General features: G+C 36.9%; 1 protein-coding gene across 2 annotated transcripts in view; it reads left to right on the top strand.

Annotated features, from left to right (window-relative positions):
• The window catches only part of RSF1 (remodeling and spacing factor 1), a 152,750-nt gene that overhangs the window by 79,413 nt on the left and 48,952 nt on the right, over positions 1-24,385 (top strand). For both annotated transcript variants that reach the window (XM_026010426.2, XM_026010425.2), the window contains exons 3-5: positions 7,072-7,164; positions 7,558-7,763; positions 17,723-17,877. In XM_026010426.2, the coding sequence (XP_025866211.1) occupies positions 7,072-7,164; positions 7,558-7,763; positions 17,723-17,877 (454 nt within the window). The remainder of the gene's footprint in view (positions 1-7,071; positions 7,165-7,557; positions 7,764-17,722; positions 17,878-24,385) is intronic.

The raw sequence follows: 24,385 nt of genomic DNA, 5'->3' as shown, positions 1-24,385 counted from the left end.
GGATCAGACCCTGGGCTGAAGGCGGCACTAAACTGCTGAGCCACCCGGGCTGCCCAGAACTGTTTTTTAATATTGCTTCCAAATGCTTGTTGAGCCCCCATATGTACTGCCTTCCCTTCACAGCCTTGTCTGGACCCACTTTCAAGCCCAAGCACTCAAGATCTAGGGCTCTAGAGTTCAGCAGAAAGAACTGCTCTCTTCACCATTACATTGACAGGATAGACCAGTATCATTCACACCCTCCTGGCTTTGCATATTCTGTTTTTTTTTTTTCTTCCTGAAATTCTCTTCACCTCCTCTCTTATAAAACCTATTCATTCTTCAAGTCCTAGCACTAAAGTCACCACTTAAATAAAACTTTACCCTTGAGTTGTTGCTGATCTCCTTTTATCCATTTACTGAATTAAGGTTTCTCTCCTCTCTCTTTTTGTAGTAGTTGATGTGTTACTCAGTTTCTAGATTGTTTGTAATTCTCATTCTAGCCTTTGTTCACAACTTGTTGGTGATAGCTGACCTGATTGGTGACCTGAATATATACTAATTTCACTGTAAATGACTCTTGATACTAATTACTGTTTCTCTCATTCCTTGGGTAAAGCACATAACTTCCTGAGGATAAGAGTACATACATCTAAAGCATGTGAGAATTGATCGTGTTAATATTTTAAAATAATAGCAGTAGTTGACAACTAGTAAACATGCAATAAATGTTGGCTGTTATTATTCTAGTAAGAATTTTTAATGTTAAAGACGTGTTGTGTTGGCTGCTAATTAATAGTGGTTAACCTAAAAGAGGTTTTTTAATTAAGATAAAGCATTATTTTGGTGTTTCTTTCGTTTATTCATCAGATGTTTGTTTTGTATATACTGTATTGCATACTTTGCTACAAGCTAGGGGTATGAAGATGAGTTGACTTCTCAGAGCTCAGTTAAATTCTTCTGGACTCAGATTTTAAAAGGTTTATGTAAAGACATATGATCCAGTGGAAAGAGCTCTGAACCAGAAGTCATAAGCTTCAAGTCTCAGCTCAGTCACTAACTTTGAAAGATACAAATCTCTTGTCAACTTCCTTCTCTTTGGTACTGTTGTCTTAAAACCTTTGTTAGAAGCACTGTCATCCTATTTGTTCAAGCCAAGGAATGTAGATGTCATCTTTTTTTTTCCTTTTCAGTCACTGCCCACATACGTTCTACTAAAAGTCCTGGTGATTCTACCTCCAAAATACAGTTAACTTCTGTTGCCACTATGGCCTCCATAGTCCATGACATCATTATCTCTTGCCTTAAAATTGGTTTCTTAGTTTTCACCCCCCCACACCCCTACCCCTGCTTTGCAATCCATTTACAGCAGCTATATTTGAAACATGGCTCACATTTTGTTATTCCCCCATTTAAAATCCTCCAGTGGCCTCCCATTATATTTGAAATAAGATCTTAATTTCTTATTATGGCTTCCATAATTTTGCCCTTGTTTTACCTTTTAACCGTATCTTCTGCCACTTCCCCTTTATTTTACTTCATTTACACTGATCTTTTTTCTGTTTTTCTAAATACACCAAACTTGAAAGCCTTTGTAGTAGCTTGTTTTTTCTGCCTGAAGCATTCCTACTTCAGACCTTCTTGTGGCTGATTTCTGTGTCTCAACTTTTTGTGTCAGATGTCAACTTTTTTATTTTTTTTAATTTTTTTTAATAAATTAATTTTTTATTGGTGTTCAAGATGTCAACTTTTTTAATGAGGCCTTCTCTGAGCACCCAACCAGAGTAATACTCAAACTATCTGTAGCACATTACTGTTTTATTTTCAACAAAGCATTTGGCTCTACTTAATATTTTCTTATTTTTACCTGTTGTAATAATATCCTTAAGAATATAAGCTCCATGGTAGCAGGTTGCCTGTCTTCTTAATCATGGTATCCCAGCTCCTTGACTAGTTTCTGCCATAGAGTAGGTGCTCAGTAAATATTAGTGGAATCACCAGATAAATGACTCTCTTTATAAACTTATAAAATAAAGGCATCCAAAGACCACCCGTCCCCCAAGATAAAGCAGTAAAGACAGATTTCATTCACTTAACTATTATGGTAGGAGAAGGGGCTGAGCTCAATTCGAGTTTACCCAGAGGTGACTGGTATTTTAAAGGGAGACTAAGGGTTTCAGGAGATGGAAATGAGGGGGAGGAAAAGGAGTTAGAGAAAGGAAAAGTTAACAAAAAGTAAGTATGAGGGTTGGTCTGAAAGTTGGTCTGTCAACTTTGAAAGATAAACTTTCAACCCTCGCACAGAGTCTGGGAGGTCCTATCCTTCCTGAGGATTCTAAATCAAAGGGATGGCTTTCAAGTCCTTGAGAAAGACACTCTTACAGGAGACACATATACATCTCAAAGGGACAGAGGAAGGATTTACAATTGTAAGGTTTTGTTTGTTTTTAAAATAAATGGAAAAGTAAATTCATGGACTTAGATCAGGTGTTGGCTGGAACAAATAGTAAATTCTTTTGGAAACCTTGAGTTTTCTAGACAGGAACTCAAGAGGAACAGGGTGGTCCAAGGGATAAGTCCTGAGGCTGCTAGAAGCCATGTTAGAGTTTGATTTAGTCTCTTAATGCAGGGTTTTGGATGTTCATGCTTGAGATTTTTTGCAGTTTTCTGCTCTACCCAATCCCTCCCCTTTTTAATGCCCACCCTCATTCTGCCCCCTTTTATTTTTATTTTTTAAAAAGATTTATTTATTTATTTATGATAGACATAGAGAGAGAGAGGCAGAAACACAGGAGGAGGGAGAAGCAGGCTCCATGCAGGGAGCCCGATGTGGGACTCGATCCCAGGGCTCCAGGATCGCACCCTGGGCCAAAGGCAGGCGCTAAACCGCTGAGCCACCCAGGGATCCCCTCTGCCCCTTTTTAATGCTTTATGTTCTGTGTTATCAAAAAAGAGAAGGATTATTGCTACTTGATTGCATATACGCCTCCAAGATTAATGTGTTTAATGATCTCACTGACATAAATTCCATATATTTGCTGTGTAGGCATGTGAAACCACCTTTCCTGTAAATATTGAGATGATGTGGACTTTTAAACACCGCCCCCCCCCCCCCCCCCCCCCCCGTCCCTATTTCCCATCTTCATCCTTGTTGTTCTGTGTGTAGGAGGAAAAGACAGCCTAGGGGTATTGGAATGGTAGCAGCTAGGTGGCCAAGAGGCCTCCCAGGCTGAATATCATTCAGTCTTACAGGTACAGTACTTTGATTTCATGTGTACGTGTATATCAGAGAGGCTGTTCCTTAGGCACTATGCAGGGGGATACTACAGGATATGACCTCTCATTAACCAGATTAGAGAGAATCAAACATAGAGCCAGTATTATGGAATAATGACTTAGAGTGATAAATAGGAACATTATACAAAAATGTTCATTTTTAGATACTGAACATGCTTTAAAGAGAAATTGCTTGCAAAAGCAAATTATGTTTACAAAGCAGATCAGATTCAAGTTGGGGCATAGGGAGTTAATATGAATTAATAATCTAATAAGGATCCTCTTGCTTCAAGTGATGTAGGCTTGCTGGGTCCTCGGACTCAGACGGGGTTTCCTAGGGACCAGTCAAGAGGGTCCTTGGCTTTGCACAGGATAAAAATCAAATGTGAGGGCAGTCTGGGTGGCTCAGCGGTTTAGCTCTGCCTTCAGCCCAGGTCATGATCCTGGAGACCCAGGATCGGGTCCCGTGTCAGGCTCCCTGCATGGAGCCTGCTTCTCCCTCTGCCTGTGTCTCTGCCTCTCTCTCTGTGTTTCTCATGAATGAATAAATAAAATCTAAAAAAGAAAAAAAATCAAATGTGAGCCAAGAGGAAGTGAGAACAGAGTTTATTGAAGATGTAGAGAGTGCAGATAAATACAGAGCATCTGGAAGACTTGGAAAGGAGAGGAGAGTGAGTCTTATTACTTGGGATCTGGTTTTTTATCGAGGGTTGTTGTCTGGTGCACATGTCTTCTCTGGCATCCAGGAACAAAGATGAGTGTTTAGATGTTCTCCATAAGTCACTCATGTATTGGTGCCAGTCAGTGGTCTTGATGAGTCAGTGTCTTGGAAAACATTTGTGATGACCCTGCCTGGTTACTCCTTAGATGTCATCTATTATGCTGGAAGACTTCCAGAGAAGTCATTAACTCCTTGACCTTCAGAAGGAAGACATTCATTGTCTGTTCTATAAGACATGTATAAGGTGGAGGTGGAGGTCCTAATGGAAATAGAAGAAGGAAGAAAGCAGTTTTTTCATGGAGTCCCTTTAGTTTCTCTGTCTCACAAGGATCCAAGAATAACTGTCATAGACAGTCTCAGAGACACAGCTAGTTTCTGGCACTCTAGGCAAACATTGGCCCATGGGCCAAATCTGGCCTGCTGTCTACTTATGTATGGCCTGAAAACTAAGTGAGGGTTTTTACATATTAAAATGGTTGGGAGAATGGTTGACATATGAAAATGATATGAAATTCAGATTTCCTTATCCATAAATAAAGTGGTGTTGGAACACAGCCAAGTTTACTCATTTATATATTTTCTGTGGTTGCTTTTCCACTACAACAGCAGAGTTGAATAGTTGTAAAGACACTGTATGTTCTACAAAGCCTAAATTATTTCCTCTTTGGCCCTTAACAGAAAAGGTTTGCTGACCTCTGGTGTAGATTTATATAGTCGTGCATAGGGGATCTCTGGGTGGCTCAGCGGTTTAGTGCCTGCCTTTGGCCCGGGGCATGATCCTGGAGTCCCGGGATCAGGTCCCGCGTTGGGCTCCCTGCATTAGCCTGCTTCTCCCTCTGCCTGTCTCTCTCTCTCTCTCTCTCTCTCTCTCTCTGTCATGAATAAATAAATAAAAAATCTTTAAAAAAAAATCTGTCTATATAGTCCTGCATAATTGTCACTTACAGATTATTTTTTTGACAGTCTTTACTTTGTGATAGCAATGGGTTATGGTTGTTTGGGCAAATCTGATATGAGATTTTTTTTTTTTCTCAAATGGCAAAATAATATGTCTACCTTTGCCTTCTTAAAGAAACAAAAGAGTATCCTACTCATCTCTGAATATTAACACAAAAGTTTTTGCACTCTAAATTATAAGTAAGGAAGGTCAATAAGTTGAAAGTAAGTAGTGTGAGGCAAAGAGGCCTATGTCTTAATTATCTCTTTACCCCTTTTTCACTTTTATCCCCTTTCACATGATAAAAGATAATTAAGAGTTGTTCATTTGTATTTGGTATCTGACTACATGAGTCATTGGCTATGCCTTTGTACTTGGCTTGTCAAGCAGACGTTGGAGCTATATCATTCTCAGCCCGTCTTATACTGAACATGAGCTTCTACACCCTCAGATTTAACCTTTAAGATAGTCAATCAACATCCTCTTCTTTTAGGTGTGGTATATAGCAGAGTCCTCAGTAGGTACTTCCAAGTCATAAGCTGGGTTTGCATTCTTAACTCTCTGTTTTTTTAAATTGAGATATTAGTCACATATCATGAAATTTACCCTTTAAATTATACAATACAGTATTTTTTAGTGTATTCATAAGGATGTGCTGTCATCACCATTGTCTTAATTCTAAAACATTTTTATCACTCCCTATTCCTCCCTTTACCTGCCCCCTGACAACTACTAATAAACTTTTAGTCTGTATGTATTTTACTGTTGTGTACATTTCATATACATAGACCCATACTATATATAACCTTTTGTATCTGACTTCATTCACTGGGCATGTTTTTAATGTTCATCCAAGCTGTAGAATGTATCACTACTTCATTCTTTTTTATAGCTGTATAAAATTCCACTTCATGGATATTCCACATATTATTTATCTGTTTTTCAGTTGATGGATATTTGAGTTGTTTGCACCTTTTGGCTATTGTAAAAAAATATTACCCCGAACACTATGCAGATTTTTACATGTACGTGTATTTTCACTTTTCTTATATAAATACCTAGAAATGGAATTGCTAAGTCACATGGTAACTTAATGTTAACATTTTGAGGAACTGCTTAGCTTTTTTATGAAGCAGCTGTGCCATTTTATATTCCCATGAAAACCAGTGCATTTCAGTCTCTCCATATCCTCACCAACATTTAGTGTTATTATTCTTTTCTTTTTTAAGATTTATTTTTGTTAGCATGTGAGCATGGGGAGGGGCAGAGGGAGATAGAGAATCTCTAGCCAACTCCCCACTGAGCTGAACGCCCAATGTGGGGCTGGATCTCAAGAGCCTGAGATCAGTGAGCCACCCAGGCGCCCCTTATTTTTCTTTTTTGAATGTCAGCTATCCTTATGTATATGAAGTAGTATTCCATTGTGGTTTTGATTTGCATTTCCCTAATGACTAATGATGATCCTATTTTCCTGTGCTTATTGGCCATTTTATATGTTCTTTGGCAAAATGTCCATTCAGATTCTGACCTTTTAGCTTTTGATAGAATTTTTTCCCCTCTCTACAATATATAATCCTGTCAACCAGAGACATACAGTATTCCAGGATAGCGTTTTACTCTTGATTTTGGCTAAGGTCATGATCTTGGGGTCCTGGAATTGAGCCCTCCATGGGGCTTTATGCTCAACATGGAGTCCCCTTGTCCGTCTTCCTCTGTTTCCCACCCTCCCCACCCCTCTACTCACTCTCACTCTCTCTCAAATAAATAAAATATTTTTTAAAAGTGTACCTACAATTTGACCTGTTTTTTGAATGTCTACCTCTGATCTGGGGATAGAGATAAAAAAACTATTGCCCTCAAGGAACTTTTAGGCCATTTTGAAGGGGAATTAGATAATTTTTGCATTTGGGAAAATGCGCCATAAAATATGTAAAAAATTCTTGAGATTAGTTGAGAGAACTATAGAGATCAGTGCTTAACTTAAATTTGGTCATTAGTCATAAGTAAGTATCTCTGGTGTATTTAAGAATGGATTTGCCTTGGATTGTGTTTGATATAAACTTACTCCATTATAAATAAATTAACATAATTGTACAACAAAATTCCAAGGTAAATAGAAATTGCTTTTATGTATTAAGATATTGACTTTCTCTGACAGATATGCCAAGAGTTTAATAGCACCTGGGCATGGGAGATGGAGAAGAAGGGCTATCTTGAAATGAGTGTTGAATGCAAACTAGCACTCTTAAAGGTAATAAATTTATTATCTGTTATAATTATTTTAATTTATTCACCAATAGTTGTTCCAAGAATAATGTCACCCAAAAGCTTTAGCAGAAAGAATCATTGAAAATTTTATGCATAAGAAAATTTGGGAGACTAGTACAAACACAGTACTTTTGAAATATATTATTTTTATGTCATTGGTTATATTAAATCTGTAAATTTAAGTAAGACTAAAGTGTTAACTTGAAATATATCTTTTTAAGTTGCTTATTCTAAACAGGTTGTACAAAAGTGGTGAGAGGATGGTATTTTTTTCTGTTCCCATCCCTGAATCAATTCTATGGTTAAACATACCATATTTACTGTGATGGAGAAACATTTACAAAGTATATTAAGCCATGTTATGACTATTTTTCAGTACCTCTGCGAGTGTCAGTTTGATGACAATCTCAAATTCAAGAACATTATCAATGAAGAGGATGCTGATACCATGCGTCTCCAACCAATTGGCCGAGACAAAGATGGCCTCATGTACTGGTACCAGTTGGATCAAGATCACAATGTCAGAATGTACATAGAAGAACAGGATGATCAAGATGGCTCTTCATGGAAATGCATTGTCAGGTATCTTTTATTGGAATCTTTTCACATTTATTTGCATTTCTTACTCTAATCTCTTCTCTACAAGAATATAATCTCTAAGGCTAAGGTGATCCTTTTTTTTGTAGGGTTGGGGAATTGCCAGAACCTAGCCTTTTGCCAAGCACAATTCCCATAGTGGGTACTTAATTATTTCTCAAACAAATAGATATATTTAGCATGGTGGTCCATATCAACACATGTACCTTATACTTCAGGAAGCTGGAATTTGACAAATAATAATGCACCAATAATGTGCACAGAAAAACCCATTAAAAATACAAGAAAAGCATTGTTTCGTTCTTATCTAGGTACAGTTTTCTATTAGGCATCCTTTATTTATTTCTAATTGTTTTAATTTGGCCAGTTCATCTTGGCAGTGTAGTATATTTTTGTTTTTATTTTTTATTTATTTTTTTTATTTTTATTTTTTTAATAAATTTATTTCTTTTTTTTTTTAATTTTTATTTACTTATGATAGTCACACACACAGAAAGAGAGAGAGAGGCAGAGACATAGGCAGAGGGAGAAGCAGGCTCCGCACCAGGAGCCCGACGTGGGATTCGATTCCGGGTCTCCAGGATCGTGCCCTGGGCCAAAGGCAGGCGCTTAACCGCTGCGCCACCCAGGGATCCCTATAAATTTATTTCTTATTGGTGTTCAATTTGCCAACATCTAGAATAACACCCAGTGCTCATCCCATCAAGTGCCCCCTTCAGTGCCCGTCACCCAGTCACCCTCACCCCCCGCCCACCTCCCTAGTATATATATATATTTTTAAGATTTTATTTATTTATTCATAGAGACACACACACAGATAGAGAGAGAGAGAGGCAGAGACACAGGCAGAGGGAGAAGCAGGCTCCATGCAGAGAGCCCCGACAACGTGGGACTCGATCCAGGGTCTCCAGGATCATGCCCTGGGCTGCAGGCGGCACTAAACCGCTGTGCCACCGGGGCTGCCCCTAGTATATTTTTAATCTCTACTATGCATACATTCCTTTACAGTCCTGAAGAAATCTGAGGAATATTGTACCCCTTTTTTGGCATAGTCCTTTTTAAAAAAATCTTGATTTCTTATTTGTATTTTTTTTAAAGATTTTATTTTTAAGTAATCTCTGCACTGAACAGTTCAAGCCCACAACCCTGACGTCAAGAGTCACCTGTTCTTGGAGCACCTGAGTGGCTCAGTGTCTGAGCCTTTGGGTCAGGTCATGGACCTGGGGTCCTGCATCAGGCTCCCCATAGGGAGCCTGCTTCTCCCTCTGCCTATGTCTCTGCCTCTCTGTCTCTCTCATGAATAAATAAATAAAAACCTTTTTAAAAAAAGATATATTTGAGTGGAAACATCTCATGTAAAACCTTAAAATAAAATTTTATTTTTTAATTAGTAAGTGACACTGAGGTCATTATTCAGAATCATGTGTCTCTGGAGCACCTGGCTGGCTCTGTTGGTTAAGCATCTGACTCTTGATAGCAGCTTAAGTCATGATCTTGATTGGGGTCATGGGATTGAGCCCTGTATGGGACTCCTTACTCAGCAGGGAGTCTGCTAGAGATTCTCTACCTCTCTCTCTTACCCACAGTCCATCCCCCCCACTCTTGCACTCTCTGTCTCTCTCAAAAAAATAAATCTTTTTTTTTAAAGGAATCTTTGTATCTCTAATTTTCTATTTTTGTAATATAATTATTTAGAATTTATTTCATTAATACCAGTACCCACAGTTTATATTAATTTTGAAATTATCAAACTATAGATAAATCTGTAAGTAGGGAGAACTTAGTGAATATATAACCACTGCTTATGAAAAACTCCTTGACTTTTTTGCTCATTTTTTAGTTTTAGCAGATTTTTGTTAGTGATTATTTATTAATGTTTTGAAGAGATAATCTGTGGAAATTTGGAACATTTGGGTCAGGGAAGCTTAAGAATAAAGGAAATGAATGAATTTATAGGGGAATGTTTTATAAACATCCTTTAATCATACTATAATATGGTTCTCCATGTAGTTAATTTACTAAATGGAAATAAAGTAGTCTTGAAATGAAGTTCACTTACCATCTCTCCCTATAAACATTGAATGAAGTTCTGTTCATGATGTTTTATCACTTCTATTATTTCCTGTATCAACCTTGCATTGTTGTTTAAGAGTTACTCTCTCCTACTTTGTATATGAAGAAAATATGACAGAGAAAAATAATTATGATTATTACTGATCAGTCATAATGCTTAAAACCATTTCTAATGTACAGTGTTTTAATTAGATCATACCCTAAGGGATGATGTGAGAGAAGTGCTTAGGTTTAGAGTTAACTGTGCTTAAATCTGGATTCCTCTGCCTACTGTGTGATGGCAGAATACTTAATTTCCCTGGACTTTTATCTTTTTCTTTCCTGCACTTTAAAATGAGGATGATAGTAAAGTTATTGTGAAGAATATGTAAATTTATATTGCTTATCGACATGTATAATTAAGCACTAAGCTGAGCAATTGTGGTTATCCTAAGGAATATAGTACAGCTCCGGGATTTGCAGAGGAGCTTCAGGAACCCGTGGAAATCCCTTTTATTGTAAATAGTAGCTCTTAGTATTATTTAATATGTGTATTTTCTTGAGAATTGCCATAGTTTTCTACAGATTCTCAGTTTGGTCTGTGCTTCATATACTTGACCTGTTCTGTGACATGACATTTAAGTTTCTTTAAATTGTCACAGTAGTACTACTTTTGACAGATGCAGTGAACTGTCTTGTCCCTATAATTATGTCTCTTATTTTTGTGAATGTTGAATGTGAAAAGCATTGTATTATCCTTGCCTATTGCCAAAATTATTGTCTTAATTGTCATTAAAATGCATTATGTGCATTTTACACTACCAAGTAATGTGTAGGCCATTATCCTACCTGGCCCTGATGACATCCTTCTGGAGTCTAGTATTTAGATTTGGATGCCAGACTCTAAGCAAGTTAAGTAGAATTTTGATTTTTTTGTTTAATAGATTCTGCTTCGCTATTTTTCCTCATTGGTGAATATTATTTTTACTAGTGAAATGAAAAATCTCCTCTTGTTTAAAATTATTTCTTTAAAGTAATGCTGATTTTCTTGGGGATTTCTGATGTTGGAAACATGTTTTTGCTTAACTCTCAAAAAAGATTATGTGACAAAAATTGTCTTAAGAATTCTGCTTTGTTTTTTTTTTAAGCTGAAAGTCATCCTTCTTAAATAATTGATAAATTTTAAAATGTAACAACTTTGCAACTTAAAAATAAAATGGAATATTTTTCTAAAAACTGGGATCCATAAAAAAAGAATTTTCTCTGTTTGATCTTCTGAAAATGCAATACGTAGATAATACACAGTGTCTAGTCTCAGACCATAAAATAGAATTAATCTAGAAATCAGTTATAGAAAGAGAGTTTTAAAATCCCCACATACTTAGATATTAAGTAATATACTTCTACATTATACATGGTTCAAAGAAGAAATTTCAAGACAAAGTTTTAAATTTTTTGGATTAGATGAAAATACAACTCAAAATTTGTGGTTGAAAATTTGCAGTGAAAGCAATACTTAGAAGAAACTTCACATATAAAGCAAAAGCTGGTTCTTTGAGAAGATGTACAATTGATGAGCCACTAGCCAGGCTATGAAAAAAGAGATTGAACACAAATTATTGATATCATAAATGAAAAAAGGGATATCAGTACAAGTACATGGACATCAAAAGGATAATAAAGGAATACCATGAACAGCTCTATCTCACAAATTGATAACCTAGATGCAATGGGGCACTGAAAGGCACTAACCAACTTCACAACTTACCATAAAGCTACAGGAGGTAAGACAGTGTGGTATTGGTGAAAAGAAGAGGCAGATGCAGGGACACCAGAAGCCTAGACAAATATATAGTGTAGCAGAATAGGGAGCCTTGAAATAGACCTGTATAAAGGAACAAAGACAGTACAGTGGAGAAAAGGTAATGATGCTGGAAAAAATGGACATCCATATCATAACATTGAATCTAGACACAGACCTTACACCCTCAACAAAAAATTAACTCAACATGAATTATAGACCTCCATATACAATGCAAAACTATAAAACTCCAAGAAGATAACACAGAAGCAAATCTAGATAATACTGGGTTTGGCAATAACTTCTTTGGTACAACACCAAAGGTACAATCTCTGAAAGAAAGAAGTGATAAAAGCTGAACTTCATTATAATTTAAAATTTCTGCTCTGGAAAGGCCCTGTCAATATAATGAAAAGTTCAGCCACAGACTGGGAGAAAATACTTTTTTTTTTTTTTTTTCATGAGAGACACAGAGAGAAAGAGAGACAGAGACACAGGCAGAGGGAGAAGCAGGCTCCATGCAGGGAACCCGATGTGGGACTCGATCCCAGGTCTCCAGGATCACATCCTGAGCTGAAGGTGGCACTAAACCACTGAGCCATCCAGGCTGCCCTGGGCGAAAATACTTAACCAAAGATGTATTTGATAAAGGCCTATTTCCAAAATATACAAAGAACTCTTAAAACTCAATAATTAAAAACCCATCTGATTTAAGATGCACCTGGGTGGCTGACTTGGTTGAGCATCTGACTCTTGGTTTTGCTCAGGTTGTGATCTCCGGATTATGGAGTTTGAGTTGGAGTTGGGTCCACGGTGGGCTCCCTGTTCAACAGGGAGTCTGTTTTCCCTCTGCCTCTGCCCCTCCTCCTGCTCTCTCTCTCACAAATAAATAAACCTTTTTTTAAGAAAAGGTAAATAACCTGATTTAAAAATGGACCAAAGACCTTACAGACATATTGCCAGTAAAGATATACAGATGGCAAATATATATATTTGTACAGAGATACATATGAAAAGTGGTCCACATCATATGTCATTAACAAAATGTAAATTAAAATGAGATACTACTATACACTTATTAGAATGACCAAAATCCAGAACACTGACAACACCAAATGCTGACAAGGATGTGGAGCAACAAGAACTCTCAGCCATTGCTGGTGGAAATACAAAATGGCATAGCCACTTCTCAGTACAGTTTAATGGTTTTTTTACAGAATTAAACACCATGTGATCCAGCAACCATACTCCTTGGTATTTGCTCAAAGGAGTTAAGAGATATGTCCACACAGAAACCTGCACACAAATGTTTATTTATAGCAGCTTTGTTCATACTTGCCAAAACTTTAAAGCAACCAAAATGTCAAAACTGATTGACTGAACACTTAAGATCTTTTCATTTAAAAGTATGTAAATTATACCTCAATAAAAATATTTTAAAAACTGTAATGGTTTGACAACCATTTTCAAAAAGCTGAATTCTAAACAGTGTGCCGAGTTTTCATGTACCCAAAATTACAAACTGTCAAAAACCTTTCTAAACCATATGCTGCTAGTATAGCACGGTAATTGAGCAGACGGTCTTGGAAGTCAGGTTATAATTCAATCCTGCCTTTAGTCTGTACTGTGACCTTAGGCAAATTACTATACCTCTCTACGATGTCCTCACTTTCCTCATCTATAAAATGGGGGGTGACAATAGTCTGTATTTTAATCAGGTTATATTGAGATTATATGAACTAGTTCATATAAAGTGCTTGGAGGAGTGCCTAGAACATATTAATCACATCACTCATTACTGTCTTCCTTCAGGTTCCTGGCCCCTGTAAGAAATATTATCACACTCCATTATCTTCCCTATTTTGTCACCTCATTAATTTAGAATCAGATGAAAAAAAGGTGGAAAATTATTGGTGAACCCTGCAATCATATACTATAGATACTTAGAAAGAATGCTATTCTTTGAGCACACTGTGCTCTACCCTGGAAATGCAAAGACGTGATGCAGTTTCTTAAGGAGTTCCAAACTGTGGAAGAGAGATACAGGGAAATTGTCAATGATAATATAGGGTCATAAATATGAACTCTGATGGAGATCCAGTGTGCTGTTTAGGGCCGAGTACTTAAATAACCAAGTATGGGTTCATACTGGGCAGAAATTATGCCTATGCTTGGCTTTGTTTTTGTTTGATTTCTTTTGTTTTAGATTTTGTGGTATTGTACTGTCAGCTCAATTGCTTCTTAAAAGGTTTAATCCCAGGGCAGCCCAGGTGGCTCAGCGGTTTAGCGCCACCTTCAGCCCAGGGTGTGATCCTGGAGACCCGAGATTGAGTCCCACGTTGGACTCCCTGCTTGGAGCCTGCTTCTCCCTCTGCCTGTGTCTCTGCCTCTCTCTCTGTGTCTCATGAATAAATAAAATCTTTTAAAAATAAAGATTTAATTCTACCACTAACTCTTAACCCTGAGCAACCCTTAGACTAGGAAAAATCATATTCCACAATATAATAATTAGGATGATATGCTCCATTTCGCCAAAATCTAAATTAACTTCAAGTACAAATAGTAAAACACAAGAGTTAGGAATCTCTTAAATCAAAATCCGTAATCTGCCTGTTAATCTGAGCTTGTAACATTTTCACCTCAACATATTTGTCCCATCTCAGTTAAAAGCGACCACATCTTTTCATCTGCTTGGATCTAAAACTTGGGGGCGCATTCTTGACGTTTCTTTTTCCCTTCACATCCACTGTATCAGCAAATACAAACAGCTCTCTCTGCAAAATGTATCCAGTGTTCATTGGTTCCTCATCCCCTTCATAGTTATGTTCTTGTCCAAGCCACCATCGTCTTTCTTTTGTTTTGTTTAAAGATTGATTGATTGATTTCAGGAGAGAGAATGCACGTGTCAGTGGTGGGAGGAGGGAGGGAGAACCTCATACTCCCTGCTGAGCATGGAGTCCAAGGAGGAGCTCCATATCAGGACCCTGAAATCATGACCTGAACTGAAACCAAGAGTTGGGCACTCAACTGACTCAGCCACCTGGGTGCCCCTCATTTTTATTTTTAATACAGTTCTGTGGTTCTAGTATATTAACGAAGTAGTGCAGCCATCACTGCTATCAAACTAGAACATTCTCCCCACCCCATGAAGAAACCCTGTACTGCATACCCTGCATGTTAATAGTTTTAATCACCATTCTCCCTTTACTTGGCCAGTGGCAGCTGCCAGTCTACTTTCTGTTTCTATAATTTGCCTATTCCAGACATTTCATAAACACAGAATTATACAATAATATATGCCCATTGTGTCTGGCTTCTTTCGAGAGCGTAATCATTTCAAGGTTTTTATTTATATAGTTGGAATCTGTATTTTGTTCTTTTTTATGGCTAAATAGTATTGGCCTGTATGGATATACCATATTTGTTTATTCATTCTATACTTGTCTTCCAAGAGTAGTTTGGGCTAGCCATGAGGAACACATTCCAGACTAAGAGAGCAGAAGTGCAAACACCTGACATTCTGAGAGCATGGTAATTTGGAGGGATGTATCTAATAAACCTGAGTGAAGAAATATTTTAGAGCAAACAAAGCCAGCAATGGAGAGAAGGAGAGCAGAACACGGAATTGTTGTTAGTGTCCAAAGTCTTTTCTAAGAGTTCCTGTAGATAGTGGTAAGAATTTGGGGCATAATTTGAATATGTTTATAAAAATCCCCTCTGACTAGTTCAAATATAGGATTTAAAAAAAATTATTTTGCATACTAAATCTTGTTTTATCAAAATAGGAGAACTCCAAAGATGAGCAGTTTTCTGTTTTCATATAATTATGACTATATGAAGCTTACATGTTAACCCAGTAGTTAGGTTAAAAGCTTTTTAGGGAGTTCTGCTAAATTCCTTTGTTTCTTACTCCAGTAATTGATGTGGATTTTGTAACAGTATTGGTTCTCTTTTAATGTTTGGAAACTTTTTAAAATAGATACAGTGAACAACTTAAATATATTCAGTTCCCAGCATGACTTCCAAAAAACCAAGAAGGTTGAGGCAGTTTTTACATATGGAATTCTCATTATACTAAGAGAAGTAATAACATTAATTGGATAGAGCCTTGGGTTAGAAGGCGTAATGAAGTTGATGTAATGTAGAAAATAGGAACTTTGCCAAAAATAATTTTTTTTCTCTCTCTCGGGTTTGTTTTTAAGATTTTATTTATTTATTTGAGAGAGACAGAGAGGGAGAGAACATGAGCAGAGAGAGGGAGAAGCAGACTCCCCGCTGGGCAGGGAGCCCCATGCAAGGCTTGATCCCACTACCCTGAGATCATGACCCTCGCAGAAGGCAGATGCCCAACCAACTGAGCCACCCGGCACCCCTGTCTCTAGGTTTTAATATTATTTTTTGTAAAGTGGAGGCAGTACCAGAGAGGATTCTGAAAGAGCATCTAATCTTAATCTGATCTCCTATTATTAGATAATTAAAATTCTAAAACTTCATCTTATTTATAATATGTGTAACCTATGAATTCATTCCCATACTCAATATTAATAATATGATAAACCTGTGTGTTCACTCCCATACGTAGTGACAAAATGGTTGTCATTTCTGAAAGGTGTCCATCAGTGGGAATTTTATTACTTTCCTTAGGAGGCCTTTTTTTTTTTTTTTTTTTTTTTTTAGATTTTATTTATTTATGCATGAGAGACATAGAAAGAGAGGCAGAGGGAGAAGCAGGCTCCATGCAGACCCGGGATGGACATGGGACTCGATCCCGGGTCTCCAGGATCCCACCCTGGGCTGAAGGCGGCGCTAAACCGCTAAGCCACCAGGGCTGCCCCCGCTGAGCCACCAGGGCTCCCCAGGAGGCCATTTTAATAACATTTGAGTGAATCCTCTCTTTTATAGATAAGCTGAAGCCTAGTGAAGATATATGACTTGTCCAGAGGCACAGAGTCATCTAGGTTTGGAACAGGATTCTATTCATTCATTAAATACTTCTTCAAGTCTACTTCATAATTCATAAGGTAGTGTCCCTGCTCTCACCATGGTTAGCTGGGAGAGAAGTGGAAGGGGACAGGATAGAGCACATGTGTGGGATAACAGATAAGAACAGAAGTAATTTCATCTGAATAGGAACTACATAGGATTAGAGGTGCATGCACAGTGTTTTGACAACACAGATGGGAAGATCATGGTGTTGAAAAACTCAGTGGCAGATCCAGAACTGACTTCCAACTCTTAGTCCAGGGTTTCATTTTTTTCTCTTCACTGTTACACATTGCTTATCTGAGAAGGAGAGATATCCAAGTGAGCTTTCTTGTTTGTAAGTGGCATTCAAATCAACCATCTAACACAGCTCTGGTCTAGGTAGTAAAAATAAAGAATTGATAGGTTAAATATTCCTTATTTGGGATTTTCTTGTATTTTTTATTCAAATTGAATTCCCTTCCTGTAGTTGTAAACTGTAATTGATGGAACAACATACAGTTTCCTAAATTCTTAAGTTTTTGAACTGTGTTATAAGAGCTGACTGCTATAATTACTCAGACCTGGATCATAACTTTATAACAGTATCAAATATTTTTTCTGTAGGTAGAAGAGTTCTTATTTACAAATGAATCAAGAATGTGAATCATTTTGTTTAAAAAAATGCTTCAAGGAAATTTTACATTGATTTTATACTCTTTAAAGAGCATAGAACTTTTAAAAATTATCCAACTTTTGAGCAGCCCGGTTGGCTCAGCGGTTTAGTGCCGCCTTCAGCCCAGAGCCTGATCTGGAGATCAGGCATCAAGTTCCACGTTAGGCTCCCTGCGTGGAGCCTGCTTCTCCCTCTGCCTGTGTCTCTGCCTCCCTCTCTCTCTCTCTCTCTGTCTCTCATGAATAAATAAATACAATCTTTAAAAAAAAATTTTTTTTAATATGCTTTCACTCCTAATACTTAAATTCAAGGTAATTGAGATGTACCAGTGTTTTGGATGTTTTTTAATTATGTTTTTCTATTTTAATTTTAATCTCTTAATAGGTATTATTTTGAAATCTCTTTAGAGCAGAATTAAGATTTTTATGCTGTTTTGTTTTTTCCCTTATTTAGAAATCGAAACGAGTTGGCTGAGACTCTTGCCCTCCTGAAAGCACAGATTGATCCTGTGCTACTGAAAAACTCTAGCCAACAGGACAACTCTTCCCGGGAAAGTCCCAGCTTAGAGGATGAGGAGACTAAAAAGGAGGAAGAAGCACCTAAACAAGGTTTTTTTTGTGTGTTTTGTTTTGCTTTGCTTTGTAATTTCTTCTCTTCCACTCCTATTTCCAGCTATATTAATTAGAATTCTCTCAATTTGAAAAAATTGGAAGTCTTCCTGTAGAGGAAGGTTGATTTTTCTTTTCTTTAATGAAAAATAAGAACCAAAAAGCCATTGAGTACTTTCTTCTCAAAATATATTGAATATTTTAAAAACTTAAATAAAAAATGTTCAAATCATCATAGCATATTTTTTACTAATTTAGGAATTCAAAGAAATTTCACTAAATTCACTCTTATTATTGTAGTAAAATATGTGTAACATAAAAATTATTTTTTTAACCATTTTTAAGTATATAATTCTGTGGCATTAAGTACATTCACATTGTGAGCATCTATCACCACTGCCATCTCCAGAGTCGTCTTCCCCATCTGAAACTCTATCCATTAAATACTCCCCATTTGCCCCTCAACCCCCAAGCCCCTGGCATCCACCATTCTACTTTCTATCCCTGTGAATTTGCCTAACTCTAGGAATCTTCTATCTAAGAATTCATAGGATATTTATTCATTTTTGACTGGCTAATTTCACTGAGCATAATGACAGGCTGAATAATATTCCATTGTCTGTGTATATCACATTTTGTTTTATTCATCTGTCAGTGGACAGTTGGCTTTCTTCCACCTTTTGGCTTTTGTGAATAATGCTGCTAGGAACATGGGTGTACAAATATCTTCTGGTCACTGCTTTCACTTCTTTTGGGTATATACCTCGAAGTGGTATTGCTGGGCCCTGCCGTGGTAGCTTGAGAATCTGACATACCATTTTTTACAGCTGCTGTGCCATTTTACCTTCCCTCTAGTCGTGTTACTTTGCAGTCCACCAAATGTGCGTGTTCACTTAATCATCATATTAGTACCTTGAGGGAACTACTACTGTTAATTATTTCCATTTTATATATGAGGGAAATAGGAAAGTTTATAAACTTGCCCTAAGTCCTATAGATAATAAAGTGTCAGAGTCTAACAATGACCCCTAGTCCTTGTATCACCCATGGTCTTTAGCTAGAGTGGTCTAGGGCCGTACTTCTCAAATTTTAATATGCATGCAATTTACCTGGTGATCTTTTTACAATGCAGACATGATTGAGTTGGTCTTGTGTGAGGCTGCTGATATGCCATTTTAATTAACAAGGACCTAGGTGATGCTGATGTGGCTGGTCAGAGAACCATACTTTGAATAGCAAGGTTATAGAAGCAGTTTCCTTCTAACCTTGTATTGGCTTAAATACAGCAAAATCTTTCAGACAGCTGTTTCTGGAAATATTCCTCAATGAATGCTGATATTTTAACACTCAGCACAGTTAAGAGAGTCTGTGGGGGAGGCCACTTTTTAAAAAGTAGTGTAAGAGGAGGAGCAAGACATTTAACCCTCTTTAGTTTTCTCCTTTCTCTTTGAAATAGTGTCTCTTCTGTTTCTCTTACTCTAACAGCAAAATGTTTCTTATTCATTCAGGAAAAATTTATTGTACCTCTACTCTGTTGCTAAACACCATTTTAGACATGAGACTTCAGTAAGCAGACTAAAATCCTTGTTTTGTGAATAAAATAGCTGACACATACCATTGACCATGCATCAAGTACTGTTCTCAGTGCTTTACATGTGCTAAGTCCTATAATCTTCACAACCACTCTGTTAGTTATGACATTAGTATTTCGTTTTCATTTTCATTTTTTCAGATGAGAGAAGCGAGACAAGGAGAGGTTTGAGTGACTTTCCCAGGGTCACACAGCCTGTTATTGGCACACCCGATATTTACCTGGGCAGTCTTTGGTCTGCCCAGGTCAGAGTTCTTGTGCTTTAGATGCTGCAGTAACACATACTGTGGGAGTAGACCATGTTATTCAGCCCCTAACGCCCCATCTCTTACTCCATCCTCTCAGGTGTAGTTATTGGTTCTATTCCAAACAAGACCAAGTCATTTTTATTACTTTCAGATGTAAACAAACATTGCCCTTGGGCAGGGAGGGGAGGGAAAGCAGGGATATTTGGAAATCAGACATCAGGAGGGAAAAAATAAACAGGAACTGGAGAAAGAATAAAACAGCTACACCTCTTCTTGCAACCAAAATAATTTTTTCTTTGTTAGTTGAGTTGCCATGCTTTGTATCCAACCTTAGCAAAATTATATTTTGTATAAGTGCCAAGAAGAAATGTATTACATATAAACATAGGCAAAGAAGAGATTCAAAGATAGCATCATAGGTCTTAAAATATTCACCAACTAAATAATTAGATTTTTTCAAATTTCAGATATATTGAAATTGAAGTCTGAATTTCTTAAACTGTCATTCAGAATCTCGCAATGTGGCCTCAAACTATATTTCTAGGGTTATCTCCTACTAGTTTTTTACATGATCACTGGTTCCAGATAATCTAGATGCCTTTATTATCTTCTTCTGTCTTGACCATTCCTTCTATGTACTTATCATGCTTTTATCTCCTTGAGATACTGTTCATCCACTCTGGAAATTCTAGTTATTCAGGGCCATCTTGAATCTCATAATCTTAATTCTTTTTCTAAGTTCCGCTAGCACTTAATTAGTACTACTTTTTTCCTCACTTATATTAGGGTCAGTCATACTACCAAGTTTGAAGCTCTCAAATATTTGTTGACTTCTTATTCTCAGACTGTGATAGATGATAGATTTCAAAGCCAGTGTTAGGTATAACTTAAGCCCTTCTCTGTTTAAGACCCAGGATATCTTGTCAGGTGGTATACTACCTAGAAGTTTAATAAATATTTTCACTCCATGTTAGATATTGTATATTCTAATTTAGAAAAGACTAGGAAACTAAAAAAAAGACCTTGTATGGGGAAAAATAAAGTTGGGGAAATCCTAACCTTTAGTTTTTTTTAGTTTTTTTTCTGCTAATTGGAAAAAGACTTTCCTTTTGTTAGCTTTTGCATCATATACTTCTGCCTATATGTAGAATGGGTAAAGAATATCACTTGAGAATTTTTAATAGGGAATAGAAATTATAGATTGGCAGTTTTAAACTGATTTGGCCTGAAAATATGTTTATTTTGGTTTGTACAGTGCTGCTTTGTTTTTTGTTTCGTTTTTTTGTTTTGTTTTGTTTTTAATTATAGATGAACGTCAGCATTTTAAGGTGTACAATTCAGTGGTTTTTAATATATTCATAATGTTGTGCAGCCATCACTACCATCTATTGATAGAACATTTCCATCACCCCATAAAGAAATCCTGTAACAATTAAGCAGTCATTTGCTGCTTTTACCTGTACCTAATCCATGGAATCCACTGATCTACTTTCTATCTCTGAGTGTGCCTGTCTTAAACATTTCATATAAATGGAATCATATAATACAGGGCATTTTGTGTCTGGCTTCTTTCACTTGGAAGGTTTCTTTTTTTCACTTTTACCTTCAAGGTTTACCCTTGTTGTAACATGTTTCATACAGCACTTCATTCCTTAATACAGCACTTCATTCCTTATTATGACTGAATAATATTTCCTTGGATAGATATAACACATTTTGTTAATTCATTCATTAGTTGATGGATATATGAGTTGTTTCCACTTTTTGGCTGTTACGAATAATGCCACTGTGAACATTCATGTACAGATTTTTGTGGAAACATGTTTTCACACATGTGTGGGTTTTGTTTACTTTGAATTTACTGTTAACCTTTAAAATTGGAAATTAGAAGAGCTGGTAACAATGAAGCATTATTTTTGCCTATCAACAATGGACAGTAACTGAGGAAGGTTTGACTATCCTTAGAATCTGCATTCTCCAGTTTATGTTAATCCTCTCTCACGTCCCCAGATATTGGGCTTTCAGTCTCAGTTGCTTAGCTTAGTACTTAAATTTTGTTTTTCTTACGATATAAAGTAAAAAAATTATTATATTCATGGGTCTTTCAAATATTGAAAAAACGAGAAAAAATGAGAGAGGCAGTGAAGAATATATCTACAGTTAAAATAGGTTAAGTAAACTACAGATGATTCTCTTGTAGCCATTACTAACACAATATCTGATATAAAACTTAAATTCACCATGGCAAATAATATAACTTAATGTAGATCTTAGTTTGCTCTGTCTGCCATAACAAAATATATCAGGCTTGGTGGCTTAAACAATGGAAATTTATTTTCTCGCAGTTTTAAAGGCTAGAAGTCCCAGGTTGGAATGCCAACAGGCTCAGTTTCTGGTGAAGCCTTCCTTCCTGGCTTAGAATTAGCTGCCTTCTCTTTGTCCCACATGGCCTCTTCTGTTTGTGTGTATGATGAGAGTGTTCTGTTGTTTTTCCTTTTCTTAAAAGGGCATTAGCCCTATTGGATTAGGGCCCCACCTTTTTGATATCATTTAACAATAATTACTTTACTAAGAACCCTATCTCCAAATACAGTCACAATGGGGATTGAGGCTTTGACAGGAAATTAGGGGGGACATAATTCAGTCCATACATGTAATATTATGAACCAGTCCCATAGTAATATGAGTAATGGAAGAGATACCTGGCAGAAAAATTAGGAGGGACAAGGGAAGAACTGAAATTTTGAGATTTGTTTCTTAATGCTAAGATTAGCATTTATATATATTTTTAATTCCAGTGTACTTAAACATACAATGTTATATTAGTTTCAGGTGTACAATATAGTGATTCAGCAATTCCGTATATTATTCAGTGGTTGATGAGCAGTTACAGATTTTTTTTTTTTAAGATTTTATTTATTCATTCATGAGAGACACACAAAGAGAAAGAGGCGTACGTATGTACTTGACACAGGCTAAGGGAGAAGCAGGCTCCATGCAGGGAGCCTGATGTGGGACTCAATCCCAGTACTCCAGGATCATGCCCTGAGCTGAAAGGCAGACGCATTAACCGCTGAGCCACCCAGTCGTCCCAGCTATAGATTTTTAAGAAAAAATAGTACTTGTGCATCAAAACCTTTTTTTTTGGGATCCCTGGGTGGCGCAGCGGTTTGGCGCCTGCCTTTGGCCCAGGGCGCGATCCTGGAGACCCGGGATCGAATCCCACGTCGGGCTCCCGGTGCGTGGAGCCTGCTTCTCCCTCTGCCTGTGTCTCTGCCTCTCTCTCTCTGTGTAACTATCATAAATAAATAAAAATTTAAAAAAAAAAAAAAACCTTTTTTTTTTTAATGTTGAATTTGGGATCCATTAAAAAATGTGTCCAACTAGACTGAGCATTTATATACATAAGTGTAATTGCAAATACTCTTGCTCATTGTGAATAGATTACTAGGAGCAAATGGGACAAGAAGTCAAGTCATTTGTTATATTTTCTATTCTAGCTGATGAAAGCACAGATAATAATATTACCTATAGTGACTAATTTGTAGTATCGATTAATCTTTTTAAATGATGAGAGCTAATTTGGATATGGTTCCTATTTAATGAACCCAACTTTAAGAGATAGCTTTTTTGTATATTGAAAGGAAATTCTTAAATAAAATGTAGAGGCGCTGGGCTGGCTTAGTTGTTGGAGCATATGATATTTGATCTGGGGGCTGTGGCTTCAAGCCCCATTTTGGTGTAGCAATTACTTAAAAATAAAATCTTTAAAAAATGTAGACAGGTCATATTTAGAAAAAGTTACTTAGATATGATCATCCTTTGGCTCTTATGATCATAATACCTGACACAAAGCTTAAATTTGAGATTATGACATTTTGTAAAGACATATCATTTTTAAAGACAAAAAAAACGGAAGTCATTATCTTTGTGTTTCTTTGTATAAAAAAGTTAAAAGTGAAATCTGTCACAGTCATGGTAATTAACCTTTTGAACTGGATAAACTCTTAAAGCCTGACTCATAGGTGAATCAATTTTTTGCCTAATGAATGAACTACATAATACAGTATTTTTCTGTGCTATGAGACTTGATGATCTGCAATGCCCACCAGGAGTGGTCTTCGGTTCAGCTAAGCATTCAGACTCACAAGACTACTACAGATCATACTTGGCATCAGTCTACTAAAATGGTTGTAAGACAGAGCTTGTCAGCAGGAGTAGGAGCTGGCCTACAGATGTAGGCTTTGCCGCAGTCTGTGTAGCAGTTTATATGGCCATCCAGGAACTATCTTCTCCTAGGTGACAACTTCAGGAGCTAAGTACATGGGACTCACGTTGAGTAGATGTAGGAACCGTTTTGTCTTAAAAGCCTGATGTTTCATAGAAGCCAGTATGTCTTAGGTGTATAGGCATATATTCTGTGGTCCTTGCTGTACTTAGGAGAGGCCCAAGTATGGAATCCCCATTATGTATTTATATATTTTTCTGCCTACCTGCATTTTATCAATTAGAGGTTATCAATAACATACGCACTGTTGTCTAGTGATGATCTGGCTGACATTTCAGTTCTTTTTACCAAGAGAGCAGAGCTTAACCAATAGTCAGGTTCTCAGGAAGAGGAGAAAACCTGTTCTTAGCCTGTGGCCCATAGATGGCTTAAGCCATGATC

This window comes from Vulpes vulpes, chromosome 11, assembly GCF_048418805.1.
Source record: "Vulpes vulpes isolate BD-2025 chromosome 11, VulVul3, whole genome shotgun sequence".
NCBI lineage: Eukaryota > Metazoa > Chordata > Mammalia > Carnivora > Canidae > Vulpes > Vulpes vulpes.
Note: the sequence above shows the minus strand (reverse complement) of the source record. Positions and strands in the feature narration are given on the sequence as shown.